General features: G+C 39.7%; 1 protein-coding gene across 1 annotated transcript in view; it reads right to left on the reverse strand.

Moving 5' to 3' along the window:
• b4galt2 (UDP-Gal:betaGlcNAc beta 1,4- galactosyltransferase, polypeptide 2) overlaps positions 1-17,142 on the reverse strand; it is a 160,570-nt gene that overhangs the window by 5,058 nt on the left and 138,370 nt on the right. The window contains exon 7 of the mRNA XM_031294517.2: positions 4,357-4,461. Coding sequence (XP_031150377.1) covers positions 4,357-4,461 — 105 coding nt within the window. The remainder of the gene's footprint in view (positions 1-4,356; positions 4,462-17,142) is intronic.

The raw sequence follows: 17,142 nt of genomic DNA on the forward strand, positions 1-17,142 counted from the left end.
ATACGATAGTTTCGTCTCAAAATACAAAAATATTGTATAGTGTGATTTCGGAAAAACAGAGACCCCTGGAGTTCGTCAGGGAATAGAAAATGGTAAAAGGGATTTTCTTATTGGAAATCCAACTTGTCAAAATCTGTGCGTTTAAAAATAAATAAATAAAAAACCCTCAAAAAAGTCCCGGAAAAGATCTAAACACTCTCTCTCTCTCGTACTTCTTAGTTTATCGTAGACAACCATCTTTCAATTGTCTTTCTGTTGATTTTTTTTTTTTAGCTACATTTTTTAGCTAATGTCAGTTGATCAGTCTGTCTGTCCACTGCTTTTCTACAGACTGAAATATCTCAACAACTCAGGATGAATTGAATTCACATTGGTGATCCCCTGACGTTTCTTCTAGCATCATCAAATTTCAGTTGGTCCATTACTTTGGTTGATGACCAAATACCTGCAAAACTAATGACATTCCCATCAGACTCAGCTGTACTTTGTGTTTAGTGCAAAAGTGACTATGCTAACACGCTTAATCAGTATGTTAGCATAGTCACTGTGCACATATTAGAATGCACATGTTAGCATTTAGCTCAAAGCACTGCTTCCTAAAGTGAGATACCTCACTAACTTCTGAGAGGACTGGGTTTGCCCTGGTAACTAAACAGCTCTTCTTGCCGTTACTTTTTTTATCATACAAAATATCAGATGACTTGACAGAACAGTCTTGCAGATAAATGAAAAAGCCCTCAAAACTGCACTAACAGAAATTTAAAACCTTTCCTCAGGACATGAAAAGTGATGATTTAAATGTTTGTGTCCGAAGAGAGATACAGGGGGGAAAACCTCTGTCTCCTCCACCCACACTGTCTGAATACTGCCATGATGTAGCCAATCCTCCTTTCACACCCACCTGATTGTTCTGCTGTATTTAAAGTGCCCATATTATGAAAAAATCACTTTTTCTGGGATTTGGGGTGTTATTTTGTGTCTCTGGTGCTTCCACACACATACAAACTTTGAAAAAAATCCATCCATGCTGTTTAGAGTGAGATACGGTTTCTGAATGTGTCCTGACTTCAGTCTCTGGGTGAGCTGTTCAAAATCGGCACGGCTTGTGACGTCACAAGCCGAAACGAGCAGGCTAACCACAACCATTAGCTCGTAGCGTTAGCATGCTAACGCTATGGCTAACGCTAGCATGCTAACGCTAGCATGCTACCTCGTTCTCAATAGCAAAGCACTGCTACAACACACACAAGTTCACCATAATCTACAAAAGAACTACTTACATGTGCGCCCTCATTTAGAAGTCTCCCAGCTAATCCTGCCTTGTAACTGACCGAAGTTGTAGAAACAGCCTTTCTTTTACTGTCTATGGAGCTAGCTAGCTGACATGATCTACATCTGAGCTACTGGGCATGTGCAGTGCAATCAAAGATAGTACAGAAGAAGAAGAAGAAGAAGAAGAAAAGAGGTCTCACTCTGTAGCTAAAACAGAGACCAGCTGAAAAGAGGATCTGCAGCAGTGAGAGAGAGCACTGCAGTACAACACAAATATGGTGTTTTTTGAAAATTAAACCATGTAAACTTATTCTGGTACAACCTTAAAATACAATTATGAACCTGAAAATGAGCATAATATGGCTGCTTTAAATCCAAATGCCACTTATTTTCAAAAAATCCTTTAAGCCAAACATTTCCAAGTGTCCAGAAGGGCTGTAAAAAAAGACTTTGTGCCGACTAATAGGCCGCTATTTTCTGCCCCTCGCCACAGTTATGAATAATGGAGCGGCCGCAAATAAATAGCGTCCCTGTGGGTGTCACCTCTTATCGAGGAAGTCTGATTCACAGATCAGAGAGAGAGTGCAAAGCGACGAGTGACAGGAGAAGGAAAACAGGAACTGAATATCAAGCAGACACACACACACACACACACACACACACACACACACACACACACACACACACACACACACACACACACACACACACACACACACACACACACACACACACACACACTTTCAGTTTAGTGGCGGATTTATTGATTTTGATGAAGGCAACTAAACTAGTCTGACCAAGCTGGCCTTGAATTATATTGGTGTCATTTCAGCAAGCAATTACTGAGGGATCGTTGAATCTTTCTCTCACTCCGACACACGCACGCACGCACGCACACAAAAGCAAGACCAGGTGGTGAGCAGGGCTTTTTCTCTTCAAGCTACTCAACAAATTCTGTTCCAACAATTTCACATACGTTGCTAGCTAATTACGAAATTTGTCTTTTTTAAGCCGAACAAGGAACTGAACTGAAAGTATTTGACATCATATAAAGATATCCTCTGTATAATCAGCAGATGCTTGTTGCAGGTAAAAACACATCTTTCATTTCCTTTTAGTTACAGGCTCTAGGCAAATTTTCTTTCCTCCCACACCTGTGTTAGTGGGTGGATTTTATGTAGCATGAGCACACTATATGTGATCACATCAAAGTGCAGTTAGTAAAAGAATGTAAGCCCAGGATGTGAGTGACACTTTCTCTGCTTCTTAACAATTAAACACAATAATAGTTTATAGTTTTGGTCTTTTGAGATGAATAAGTCACTGGCCGCTTCTTAAAGTATACATTACCATTAAAAAGCTTTAATTTCTTAAATCAGTAATTATAATTTCAGGATCAAACTCTTTTAAATGCACGGCTGCGTTTTAAGTGTGAACTCAAACATTTATTACACTAACTTTGTACTGAATGAATGTGCCGCTAAGAGATCATGTGAATGAGAGTAAGATATCAAGCGATAAACACAGTTATGTAAAGCCACTAAGTATGCTTTTGAAAATTGAAACCAAATCTTCACAAGTGTAACATTTAATAACAAAAGTAAAAAAAGGTTTCTAGAGGTATTGTAAAAACAGAAATTCCTGTAAATACTTTTCTCACACTTCCTTCAAGTTGAGACTTTGTGTAATGTCCAAACCAAATGGAATATTTTATGAAACAATATATCATGTATCAGAGACTGTTCAGTGGCTTTATGCAAATATTCAAATTTTAGGAACCAAAACTAAACTAGACTTCATCTGTGAACCCTGCCAGAGTCCGGTCACAATGCTGTGATATAATAATGTCACATGAGATCAAACTAAAACAATATGGAAGGAGGGAACAGAGTTCACTATATCTTCATTCTGCCCCAGCTGCAGCAGCTATCGATTTTTGTGTTGAGAGGCATTGTTGCCTGGCCTATCCAGGCATGAAAACGGGGGCTCTTAGAGGAGAATAAACAGTGATAATCCACGTTTAAGCAGCTTAATGTGAGATGCTATATTCCTGGTGATTAATGTGTCTAGAAGGGCTCATCGCTGCATATTGGGCCTCATTCAAACCATAAAATAACACACACATAAGCTTTTTTTACACATTCCAGCAATTGGAATAGGTGTACATTTAAGCCCATAGGCTGTATCTCTGAAAAGCAATTTTTGGTTTATTGAAAATGTTTTGTCCTTGGCATTTGCAGGCCAAGGCCAAGCCGCAGTCTTCAGAGAGGATTGTTTTTGTTTACATTTTGTTCAGTCATCTGATACTTTTACATTATGAAATCCCATCCTTCATCTAACGACATTATGCATTCAGTCGCCTCAGTATTTATAACTTGCATATCAGCAGAAACTGAATTTCAATACATACTGTGAAGACAAGAAACTACTATGGCATCTTTTAAAATGCATGTATTTTATTTATTTAACATGCCCTCATGCATGACAATAGCTTCTTGCATTAATCTTTTAAACATCCTGTTATGAGTGAAATGTTTCATCAGTCATAGGAAACATTCTCTTTGTCTCTCTGCAGGGTGGTCAGAAAAATACCTGATTTACTTTAAGACCAGTTTTATGCCTTTATGCTCCCATTTTTTTGGTTGTATAAATAGCAGCAGCAACAGTAGTAGTAATAATAGTAGTTTTGGGAATTGCTAAAAAAAAAAGGTGCAAGACTTCTCATTTAACCATCACTGGTTAAAGATTAAAATATCTAGCATGTAATTCCAGCTAAACTGGACAGAATAAAAGCAGATAATGCAGACAACAAAGGACAGAGGAATCATAATAAACTGCTTTTACATCTCACTGTTGTTTATTGCCCTTGTTGCTTATGTTTCATTATATTTCTCTGTAGCTAACTCTAATTATAAGGACACATTAATTATAGTGTGCCCTTTGCATTGTCACATACTCATAATTCTCTAAAACGGAGATGAAAAAGTTGGAAAGTAACATCTGAACTGTGTAGCTATGAGACAAAAGCAGCGTGATCGATCCAAATGTGAAGCCGGAGAACGAGTTTGGACAATGATGCAGTACCTCTGTGGGTTGGGCTCGTTGTGTTTGTCTCTCTCGTGTTTAATCATTCTGTAGCGGCCAATACGAACGTCTGGCCTGGACACCTTCATTCCATTCAGAGTGATCCTGCAACACACACAGATACAATATCTGTTAGAGAGAGACAGGGAAAAAAACACAAAGAGATAGAGAAGAAAGAAAAGAGGCAGAATATAAGAAAAATAGCAACAAACTAAGAAGGAAGAGGAGAGGGAGTTCGTCTTGAGGTTTTATGAAGTAATGAAGGAGGGCTGAAACTAATTATCATTTTCATTATCCTCATTTAGTGCCTGAAATGTCAGAAAATAGAGAAAAATGACAATCACTAGCCCAAAGTGATAGGGCTGCTATAAATATAGATTTTCATTATTGAATTAATCTGCCAATTATTTTTTCAATTAACTTAAGAATAATTTACTCTTCAAAATTCCAGAAAATCGTAAAAAATAAAATGCCGGTTACAAATATATCTTTAAATGGCTTGTGTTGTCCAACCAACAGTCTAAAATAGAAAAGATCAGTTTCCTCTCACATAACACAAAACAAGCTGCACGCACACACACATACACACACACACACACACACACACACACACACACACACACAGGTCTTTCAGGGTTTGCCCTAGTGCATATCAGAATTGCCCTAAACACAGCAAATTGCAAACAGTGTTGCACACAAACAAACCGAGAACAACTCTGATCACAGACTTTTATAACACCAAGAGAAACACATTGTTCCACTTCAGGAGCTGTGCACTTGCGAGGACACCAGATGGGGAATAAGACATGGATTTACAGTGTGTTTCAGTTTAAACAAAGCAAAACTCAGAGACACTGTGGTAACATTGTATTACCACTAAGAAGGGCAAATCTGCACAGAGATTTATATCTTAAGCGACAACAAATAGTGTCGGCAATACAAACAACAGATCTGTTCCACATAAAGCCCGAGTAAAACCCAGGGGTTGACTGACGCGTTGATATTCATACCTGCGATGATATAAAGGATTGTGTATGTGTGTACTGAATTCTTATTTGTCGCAATGCTCTGATTCGTGCAGTCTCTGTGTCTTGAAAAGCATCCATGCCTGATATTGCCCCTCAACAACAGCTCGCTCGTCTGCTCTACACTTCCTATGCTTCCTCTAGACGCCGAACTCCTCGCCACCTCCCTCCTCGCCACCTCCCTCCTCGCCACCTCCCTCCTCGCCACCTCCCTCCTCGCCACCTCCCTTCTCTGCCCTCTTTTGCCCTTTCCCCCTCTCTCTTCTTTTCAAATCTTCATCTCCCCTTATTACCACCTGCCCATTTGTTGTTTCTTTATTTCCTTCACTTTCTCCTCTTTTATTCCCCATCTTTCACCTCCTTCTCAATCCCACTTCTCTTCTAATAACCTATGAACTTTGGACAGAACCATGCTACTGTAGATAATTCCCCCTGCTTCCTTTGTTTATGCTAAGCTAAGCTAAACCCCCATGGCTTCTGCTCTAAACGAACACACAGGTCATTAGCAAGAAAGCAAAAGAAATAAATTTCCCAAAATTTCAAACCATAGCTTTAGAGGTGTTGGTAGGACATGTTTTTGAACTTTGGACAGAAGCCAGGCTAGCTAGTTTCCCAGACTTCATGCTATGCTAAGCTAACCACCTGAAGGCTCAAGATCCATATTTACTGTACAGACATGAGAGTGGTATCAATCTTCTCATCTAAGTAAGTGTATCTCCCAGTGTCATGCTATTCCTCTGATCACTCAGCTTTAGAGTAGCCTTATTTTTTAAACTTTTGACAGAGCCATACTAGCTAATTTCCCCCTGCCTCCAGTCTTTATGCTAAGCTTAGCTAACTGACTGCTGGCTCTAGCTCCAGATTTACTGTACAGGCATGAGAGTGGTGTTGACCTTCTCTCAGTAACAAAGCAAATATGTGTATTTCCCAAAGTGTCAAAGTGTTTCTCCAGTCAGTCAGCTTTAAAGTTAATGGTATAGGCACATTTTGGACAGAGCCATCAGTGCTAGCTGTTTCCATTCCTTAAGCCTCTAGTATTTACTTTATTTATTGGTCTAACTCTTTCTCTGCATTGTCCTGTCTCCCCTATCTCTTTTCAGATCCCCTCCTTCCTTCTCAGCTCATCTCTTCTTCTTCCTCTCCTCTGTTCTTTTCACCTCTCTATTTCCCCTAATTGTTTTTCTCTTCACGGCTTGTTTCTTTTCACCTTCCTCCTCTACTTTTTCTACTCTCCCCTTCACCTTTCATTTTTCTCTTCACGGCTTGTTTCTTTTCACCTTCCTCCTCTACTTTTTCTACTCTCCCCTTCACCTTTCATTTTTCTCCTCTCTTCTTTGTTACAAACCAGCGAGATGTAGAATGTAGCCGTGTGCCATCAAAAGCACATCAACCTGTAAGAGGCGAAACCCAAACTCCATAAAAACAACCCTCCCATAAATAAATCCATTGGAAAACTAAATAACACATCTTTGCCTCTCTCTCTCTCTCTCTCTCTCTCTCTCTCTCTCTCTCATGTCTCAGTGACTTTGCTTACTTGGCACATGCATTGAAGATTGACTTTGTCAGTGTCTGCGAGTGCACATGCAAGCATGCATTTGCATAATTTAGAGATTTATTATGGTGCAAATAATGTGAGAGTGAGCAAGCCAGCCCTCTCCTTCTCTTGCTCAGCTTTTCAGTGCAGCACGCTTAGTTATACATTATGCACAGTTCTGCATCTTTAAAATAATCTCCTTTGTGGCTGTTGCCCTTCAGAGTGTGTGAGGCTCGGCTGTGGTGATATTAGCTAGAAATGTGAATCCCTCCAACATCTGATTCACTATGAATCTCAACATGTTATTTTTTATATTGTGAGATTCAACTGTAAGATATTTTAGAGCAGATCAACAATTTGTTTATTTTATTGTTTGCTGTAAAGAACTATTTGTTGTTGGCTGTGTTTTGACTTGAGCTGAGACTTGTGCAGCGGTGGAAGACATATTCAGATCCTAAAGTAAATAATGAATTAAGTTTTCAGCATCACATACATTCTAGATCGGAAGAAATAGGAATATTTGCAGAACCAATAGTGCCAAGCATCGACATAAAACCAACACAGAGGTGACAGTGATTCTGAAACAGAGTGGGACATTGCATTGACAGGAAAAAAAAACACTTTAACTTTTGTGCTTGTGGCCTTGTTTGTGGTTGACTTGAATGTATAGTCACTTTACTGATGACCATATTTTGCCCAGTGAGTTTACACTAACGCCTTCAGGACAGCGCTATGTGCCGCCTCCCAGAAAGACTAGCCGACTAACCGTTTATTCCCTCTGCCATTAAGCTGCTGAGTGTGGAGTAGCTGTCTTAAATAAAACATTATTTTGCACAAACCTCACATTGGTTATGTTTAAAATTGGTGGATTGTAATTTGTTATGTGCAATACACTCGGCACTTTATTCAGCTCTTATTTCAAATATTTTCTTTCTTGCATATTTATGGATCTTGCACTTTCCCATATGCCTTTTTATTGTGCTCCCTGATTATGTCATTGATGACTGGCAGTATGAATGTGTATATATGTCTCGGTGGACTGTAGAAACTGAACTGCCCTTCAGGGATAAATAAAGCTATCTGTATTTGTATCTGTATCAGTGAAGTATTAACTCACTAAGCAAATGTTAAGTGTGCAGAAGGTATGAAAAATCATGAGTCAAAGTCTGCATATGGTCATTCTCTGGCCGCAATGATGATGCAGAGACGCTCAGAGCGCAGATACGGAAGACCCGGAAACACTGACCAATCAGAGCAGACTGGGCTTTTTCGGGAGGGGGGCTTAAAGAGACAGGCGCTAAAATGGAGCATTTCGGACAGAGGGTAAAAAAAAGTGGGTTTTGAACATTAAAGCCTTTAAACATGTTTGAGTAGAAACTCAAAATATAAGATTGAACCTGAAAATGAGCATAATATGTCTCCTATAAGTCACAGCAGAAATGGGCATCACGGTGACCCACACTATTAATAACAATGTGCTGATTAAAGCATAAACCAAATCAATATCTGTGTGGCAAAATGATTAGTGGTCAACTCGATTGTGATGCTTAAAGCATCCTCAGTGTTGTCAAACATTGGCGATCAAGTACATACATCCTCAGAGAAAATGGAAGCAGATTTATGGCTTCGCAAACATAAGTTGATCAGAGTCTGTTTGCTTCTGTAAAATATCATCAGAGCTTCTTTGAAATCTGTATCTTTTGCTACACCGTTGCATCTCAGTCTGCTTGCAAAAATCCTCTTTGAAAGTCTCATAAAACAATTTGTGAGGGTGGGCTAGCTCTCCATCTCTCATCTGTCAATATGAGACTTTGCATGATGATTAAATGCTGGTCCAAGATTATATATTATAATGTTATATAATATTACACACATACACGGACGCTTGAATACATAAATGAAGCTGAGGGTTGTTATGTCTAATAGGGTTGGTTTGGTTTCAGAGGGACATAGTTTGAAACGACACAAAAACTGTCCGAAAAGAAACATCCACTTCAGCTGTGACCTTGTAAAGTAGTGTGCTTTTGTGAATGCGTATGTGTGTGTTGTAATGAGCTGTGAATTAACCAATCAACTGGCTTCTCTTCATTCTTGTAGACAGCACATAATTGTGTCCTTGACCCACCCCCCCCAGTGCAGTCATCATTTTTCACTACTCTGACAGGCAGTAGGCAGTAACATGGCATGACAGTGTAGTGGGAATATTATGGAAGGGACAGGGCACTGAGGATACAGTGGAGCTGCAGGATGGAAAGCCTCAGTGTTCCCCTATGTGATGTATATAATCCTGAGCCAACAAATTCAACAGCCACCTCCATTGGAACACAGCAGGTGGGTGGCTCCCCACTGTGAGGAACCTTTAAGCATTTTATGACTTTTTTTGGAGTCAAGTAAATACGACTGGGAGCAGTAGGGTAAAATAAATGGAGACAGAAGTAGACCACACTGTTTTTCAGAGACTGGGTCAGGATTAGAGGTTTGTGCTATAGCTATATATACTATATGCACGGTTATTCAGATTGAGCTGTTACTCTGGTCATAAGTGGAATAAAAGGCTCCATATAAACGCAGCTACAGTTGGACCCCTGTAGTGAATCCATTAAACAGTATGGTCCACTTAACTAACTGAGGCACCTTGTCCATTTGAAAAGCTGTGGACTGTCCAGCACTTCTCCGCCCTTAGAAAAATATCTGCCCACTAATATGATCTACCATGAAATGTTTCATTAGCAGCCTGAGGACTGTGTGTGTGTGTGTGTGTGTGTGTGTGTGTGTGTGTGCATTAAAGACCATTATTATAGCAGTTCGGACACTGGTCTGGACACACGCACGTGCGCGCGCACACACACGCGCATGCGCGCGCGCGCGCACACACACACACACACACACACACACACACAATGGGCCTATTAGATTGGATTAATCAGGAATTTATCCAGCTCTCCTCTTCTATTCCCACCAGTGGAGTTAATTGCATTAGAGCAATGGAGTGGAGGAGAATTGGGAGCTAAGTCTGATGTCCTGCCTCAGTTCCCTCTGCCTGCAGAAATGAGATGGCAGAGGAAGAGGAGGAGTGGGTGGTGATGTGTGGATGGCTGGAAGATGCACAGCAGAGAGAACATTATAGAAAAGTAAGGTGTGGGTGTGAACAGGAGAAACAATTTTTTATCTCAGCAGGAACACATCTGGGTGCTGCATGAGTGGGAAACTTTCAAATGGCCTTTTGGCTTTTTCATAGACAAACTGAAATAAAATAGTCTTATATCTGAAAAGATGCTTTTTTTTAGAGACATAAGCAGGGCTGACAAATCAGTCAATCTGAAAGCTAAAAAAAAAACCTCAATATAATATCAGAAAAGTATACAGATCCTTGGAAGGCAAATATATTTAAGAAGTAAAGGGAAAAAAGACCAATTTCTGTGTTGTTGTTTTCTTTGCCAGGATAAAGTGTGACTTAACGAGGACTATTTTAATATCTAATCTCTTCACTTTTTGTGTTTGATGCTGTTAAAATTTGTGGAGATTATGATTTAACATGCTGTGAACCCCTTTAAAAGCAGCTCAAAACCCAGTTGTATATACTTGCCTTTGTTGATATAATATTTCTTTTTTTATGTTTTTATCTATGTTATGTATGTATGTTTTTTTTTTATTGTAAAACTCTTTGTGATGTCTGCTCTTGAAAGGTGCTATTTAAATAAATGCAGTTACTTTATATATTATATAAGAATTCAGGCTGGAAATCGTATTCTCGCTGCTGCTGCTCTGCTGCTTGTGGGACACAACCAAAATATTTCTTGTTATAACACAAAGGTTTTGTCAATGCAATATAAAGATTTTGCACGAGAATATAAAAATACTGTATGTCTATTTATTTTATTTTAAATATGTGTATCCATGTCCTGTATAAAAGCATTAATGTATGTCTTAAAAGACTCAATCCTTAAAATAATCCTCAATTTAATCTGCAACAGTGTAATGCCACTTACTGACTTTCACATTAAAGATTTGTGTCTGTATACAGCAGGCAGGCTATTTTTTCTGCAAATAAAAAGGTGAATACGATGACTTTTGGTCAGTTTCTACTCCACTGCTTCCTTGCAAGTGGATTTCCTGTACCAGCAGCTGCTGAGTGTGGCTGCTCCGCCTGACTATGCCTTCAGCTCAATGCTTCATTTCTCTCAACCTCTCCCTCCCTCTACTCTCCACTTCACTCCCTGCGCTTCTCATTTTCTTCCTGAGCAACTTCCACCTTTTCCATCCCTCCCTCGCCTCCCTGTACTTGATGTTTATATTAGTGCCTCCCTCATTATTGTGCCCTCTGAAACAATTTCAAAGGGGGTACAAGAGAGAAAGACAGAGTTGTATCTATCCAGTTTTCCAACTGGAAACATTTCTAGCCCTCACTACTGTAGGAAGGTTATAAAATAAAAGTACACATTTTCAGATCACTGGATAGGTTACATGCGGTTGTAATGAAATGTAAGAGTCCCACAGAGCCTCAGATCTGTATTCTTATTCCTCTGTAACACATGTATGTGTTATAAGATGCAAAATTGGCATCAGATATATAATGGGGTTACAAAAAAATAAGAGCTTTTAATACACTGAACACATACTGATTTACATTTCAAGAAGGTTAAAGGCACTACATTAGCTGGCAGTATTGCACTGCAACCCCTCCCTTGCAACAACAACAGAATATGTCGTTTTAACAGCTCTTCAGAATGACACAGGCATCGACAAGAATCGGACTGGGAAAGCATTGACTTTTTTAGATATTCCTGAGAGGATTGAAGGTTATTTTGGAGATAGTGCTGATATGTGAATACAAGTCCAGCTCAGCATTAATAATAACTTGACTTGGTCAGTGGTCTTGGGGATTGGGACTAGGCACAGGCCTGCTGCCTCTGAGCCTTTGCAAGATTTTAAAACAATGATGAGTGAGGATGTGCGGAGCACAACCTTCATGCTTCAACAGCCTTTAAGTAACATGTCTGACAGCAAGATCCAACCCAAGACAAGACAACTTCTGTTTCTCCATAATAACCTCTTTTTAAGCTAATGGACTTTTAGAAAATCACACAGGATGCTCATTCAGGCCCATTAAAATATCACTGATCAGTAATGTACACCAGCCACAATGCCAGTGGTAAGACACAGCTGACCACATGTCTGCTTCCCATTCACACTATACTGATATATCATAAGAACAATGTGCCAGTTTGCTCTCTTTTTACCCAGGGGGGGCTTGTTTGTTCTCTATGCTGAGCCTTGTGGGTGCTTGCTTTTATTTTTCTGGGAAGCATGTTAGAAAGAAAGGACGTTAATGGCAGATGTGACTGAACTAATGCTTGCTACAAGACGAGATTGCATGACGGGCCCAGTGTGGGAAACCCTTTGTACACTTTTGATGCAGGCCTGAAAAAATAATAAATAATGGCCTGTTCACAGTAGACAATTAGGGTGGATGGGGGGGAAGATGCCATCCCCCTTGTAGCAAAATTGCCAAAACCCATGCCCCTTGTTACCCTGCAATCCCCCCTTTCCATCCCAAGTAGCAGAGATAGAGTACATGGGCAGAAGGTTATTTAGTTGAATACTGTATATTAGTCTAGTCTGCCTGACTTATTGATCAAACATTAGAAATTTCTTTGAATTACTCTCTGTTTTAGAGAGAAAAGAGTGTATGCACTAGAACAATGTTAATGTACCCAGAACATGATCTAATGTAAGATGGCTCCTTTTGGTATTTGTATGTAAGTATTCGTAGTATTGTTCCTTGAGGTATCGATCCACCCACCCCTAGTATTCAGTGTGCCTTGCACTCACTGTTTAATAGGGCCTAATATAATATCCCTTTTCGAAAGCTTACAAAGTGCTTCACAGTTGTAAATGAAGTAAAAAGAGAAACCAAACACACAGAAATAAGACAAATTATTTTTGATTAAACAAAGGCAAACAAGAACCCAAAGATTGATCGAGGCAAGTGAGAGCATCAACAAAAAAGAAAGAAAAAGGTCTAACCATGAGATTTGAAACACTCGACAGTGTTTGCTGACCTGACCTGAGGGTAGAGACTTCCACAGCCTGGAGGTGCGATTGAACTTATAAAAGGCTTGGAATTCTCAAAGTGTTAAGCCCAAAATATCCTGACTCTAACACTATTGTCAAGGCTTCACAGAAACATGCGCAGTCCTTGTGCTACCACGGCTGCATGTCTGCATGATGCTGGCTCAGGCTCTGTTGAAAGCCACCGCTGGGATGTTTAGGAGGAAGGGGGAAAGGCCAAAGAAGAAAGAGAGGGAGCACTGAAATGAGAGAGAGAGAGAGAGAGAGAGAGAGAGAGAGAGAGAGAGAGTGTGTGTGTGTGTGTGTGTGTGTGTGTTGAAGACTGGTCTGCCATGGAAGCCCTTGGGACAGGCACAGTCTTTGCTCAAGGCTACTGCTGCATGTTCAGAGAGGGTGAGAGGATGGTTAGAGAGAAAGCCCTTCGCCTCTCTCCCTCTCTCCCTGTATAATAATATCCACCAACTTTTCAGACAGGGTTGGGAGCGGGCCAAGTGGCACTGGCAGTTGTGTAAGTGGCATGTGTCCTCTCTGCCACAGGCTTGGGACACACTGAGCAGCAGGGACAGCTAGTTTCCCCCAGGCATGCATTAAGCTAGCCGGACCCATTTCAGGCAATGGCCGTGTCAGGGTCTGTGGCATCAACACCAGCATCAAAAAGGAAATTGCTGGAGGGAAGCAAGAGAGGGAGACAGAAAAAGAGATATGGAGAGTTAGAGAGGCAGAGGAGAGGAAAAAGTAGAGGGAGGGAGGGTTGCTGAAGTAGAGAGTAATAGAGCAATTTAGTCATTTAGTTGATGCTCCTTTTTTCAAGAGCAGCTTTCAAAGACAGAGCAGATGGAGGTTGAGTGTCGCATTCAAGGACCCTTTAGACTGGACACCAGGCTGATGGGCACATCGACTGCTCGCACAGTTCGAACCCTGTGAACTTTGCTACCTTTTAACGACAGAGAAAAAAAAAAAACAAGGGGCAGATTTCACAAGCGCCACAGACTCTAATATACACTGCTGTTCTTTTATCTCTCCATCCCCATACCCTCCCTTCTACTGAGCCCTGAGAGACTGAGCCCGCTAGCCTGTTAGTTCACTCAGCTGGAGACTCCATCCTCTCCACTGCACGCTACAGCTTTCATTGTTAGAACTATTTTTTCAGGATCAGATCACATCAAAATAATGCTTAAATTTAAAAAATAAACTACAAATAAGTAGCTAGCATGCTAGTTTTTACTAATTAGCACAGAAAGAAGTATTAGAAAAATTTAGATTTTGACCTGATGATGGCACTAGATGAATGGTCATGTGACCAAAATGATTATGATTCATCCAGAGGGGGGACATTAATGTTTGTCCCAAATTTCAAGGTACTCCATCCAAAAGTTGTTTAGACATTTTACTCAAAACCACACATGCTGACATCATGGTGGTGCTAGAGGAAAAGTCAGAGGATCCCCAAAGTTGTTAAGATTCATCCTCTGGGCACCATGAATGTCTGTACCAAATGTCATGGTAATCCATGCAAAAGTTGTTGAGATATTTCAGTCTGGTGGCCCGACCAACAGAAAAAATACACAAAAATTCCATTAAAAGTTTTTACATGAAAAAAACTGAGAAGGAGACTATTCTGCATGCTTGAATAGCCTCAGCTACATCCCCACACAGCCCTGTCCAGACACCATCTTCTTCCAACAGCTTGTCCAAGTGTGTTTTCAAGGGCATTTCTCTTCTGATTACTCTGTGAAAGGCTTAAAAACAAGCCAGCCCTGAAAAGTGAAGGTGGATGGTGGGAGGGGGTGTGTGAGCCTAGAATAAAGCAAGACAAAACCTCCACGTCCACGCTCAGCTGTATTCGCTTGTTTCTGTCAAAGTTTCTTTTTCATTAATTTATTATAAGATTGACTTTGGGATGTTCGCAGTCTCAGTTTGTACTGTCAAAAAACAACAAGGAAACGAAGAAGAGAAAAAGAAGAGAACTGACTATAACTTCACTTCTGTTAGTGTTCACTCCATCCTGTTTCTATCCATTCTATGCACAACCCTGTTTAAACTCAATGTATCACATTGTATGTTGTAACTGGAGTTTCACCCACAGCTGAAACTAACAGGATATATAAATGCTTTTGAACAAAATCATACAAATTGTCAGTTTATACAGAGTGAGATATATGGTCAATTCTTGATTGTACTTTCTTTGCACTGAGATATATTGTAGGTCAATATATTTCTGAGACAGGACAGTACAATTATATGTATATACTTTGAAGCTCTGTATAGAAATAAGAAAGATAATTCAGGTTCTAAGTTTAGGTTCTGTCGAATGCCTCTAAAAATGATGAATTAAACCGATCACCATGTTATTTATAAAAATGCTACTGCCAGCAGAAATTTACATCAGTTGCCACTATATGCATGTACACAGAATAGTCGCCGGTATCTTATCTCTGGTTTGGTCTTTACCAACTTCTGAGAAACATCTGAATGTTTAGCTTGCTAGATGTTCACCTTTGTGCATCATGTTTGTTTACTTCAGCTGTCTGATGGTTTCATGCTGGGCAGGTAGCGTACACCTGGCTCTGTCTACAGTTTTATGTGGAGGGGTTAATGATAATTGTGAGTGTCATACATATATTATATAATTGGTCTGTAAAACTGAAGCAATGCTCTAAAAGCATCTGCTGCTGCATAGAGCTTTAGAGTTGGACTCCACCAAAAACATTTTGACCATCAAATACTCATTGCCCGCAGGTATGTAGTGTGCTCCTACAGAAGACAGAACTTATAGTCGGCTTGGATTCACAATCTCACAGTGGATTCCAACAGTGACCCAGATTCATGTTAAAAAACTACCAAAATGACCAAAGAAACTTCTCAAACAGCCCACCTCTCTCACAACTGTCCATCTGCATTCTCAATATGTTGCACACATTGAGAACACACAGCACAGTTAGCTGTTCCCCTTTGTTGCACCCGAGTATGTTTGCTTATATTGGCTGCAAAATAAAACTTTCCCTCATACTGCAACATCTACTGTAGTTCTTCTTTGGTTTGTGATTTTTTGCCTTAGCATGTAACAGAAGAAGCACTGCATATCATATACATATATCTACATATTTGAACTGAAAAAACAAACATGCCCTACTGACAATATCTGTTTTTATTTTAACGTTTTTTTCCCCCAGCATTTTTGCCTTTATTAGACAGTATACAGCAGGGGGTTTAAAAATCGGACACACTGTGGGCCCTAAGTCATACAAAATCAAAACAACTGTGCCTATTTTGGGAAAATTATGTTTTGGAAGTACAGTTCCCATGATGCTTTAGGGGAAGTAAACAGTTAATAAAATTGCCATGGATTCAGTGAGTTACAATGTAGGCTACAACGTAAGCCTAGTATTATTTTTAACGTGTAATTGTTTACATTTTGTCAAATTGGCACCATTAAAAGTATGCCGAATTAACTGTTTGAGGCTCCTGTTTACAATGTGCCCATGGTTGTATAGAAAACTATCACTAGATGACTTTGATACTCAAACTAATTAAACTAAACTAACTAAAAACTTAAAAACATGATCATTCTTAGGCAAGTTCTGGAGTTTCTATGATTTCTAAGCAGAATTAAGGTTGTTTATGGACATTAAAAGATAATTATATCCTCGAAAAGTGTATGTCACACTGAATCTAAAAATATGTGTATAGCAGTTTGAAAACCTCTAGTATACAATGAAGAACTGACAGAAAATGAAGGAGATAGAGCAGTCCCTGGATGGACTCAATCAGGGACACACTGTAGAGATTATATGGATGGTATCTTTAACCTCTACGCCACTGAGATACCCCACTCATTAAAGCAACTAAACCCAGCCAATAATGGAAAATGAAAGGGAATGCAACTAGCCATTTTTGGTTCTGCCTTGTATAGCCAGAGTGTCCACTGTTATGTGACAGGTCTCACTTCAGGGTTCAAAATACTACAAAGGAAGGAAACACTTCAAAGAAACTCTTGCTCATTGATTCAGAGGAAATTATATCCACATTTCTGTAGCTGTACTAAAATAAAATAAAATACATACTAAAATACATCTAAGGATGAAATTATCAATGTAGCTTTTTGAGTGTATGGACATAATGCATTAAGGTAAATTTGAGTTGCAAAAGTCAATG

Source organism: Sander lucioperca, chromosome 9 (genome assembly GCF_008315115.2).
Source record: "Sander lucioperca isolate FBNREF2018 chromosome 9, SLUC_FBN_1.2, whole genome shotgun sequence".
Lineage (NCBI taxonomy): Eukaryota > Metazoa > Chordata > Actinopteri > Perciformes > Percidae > Sander > Sander lucioperca.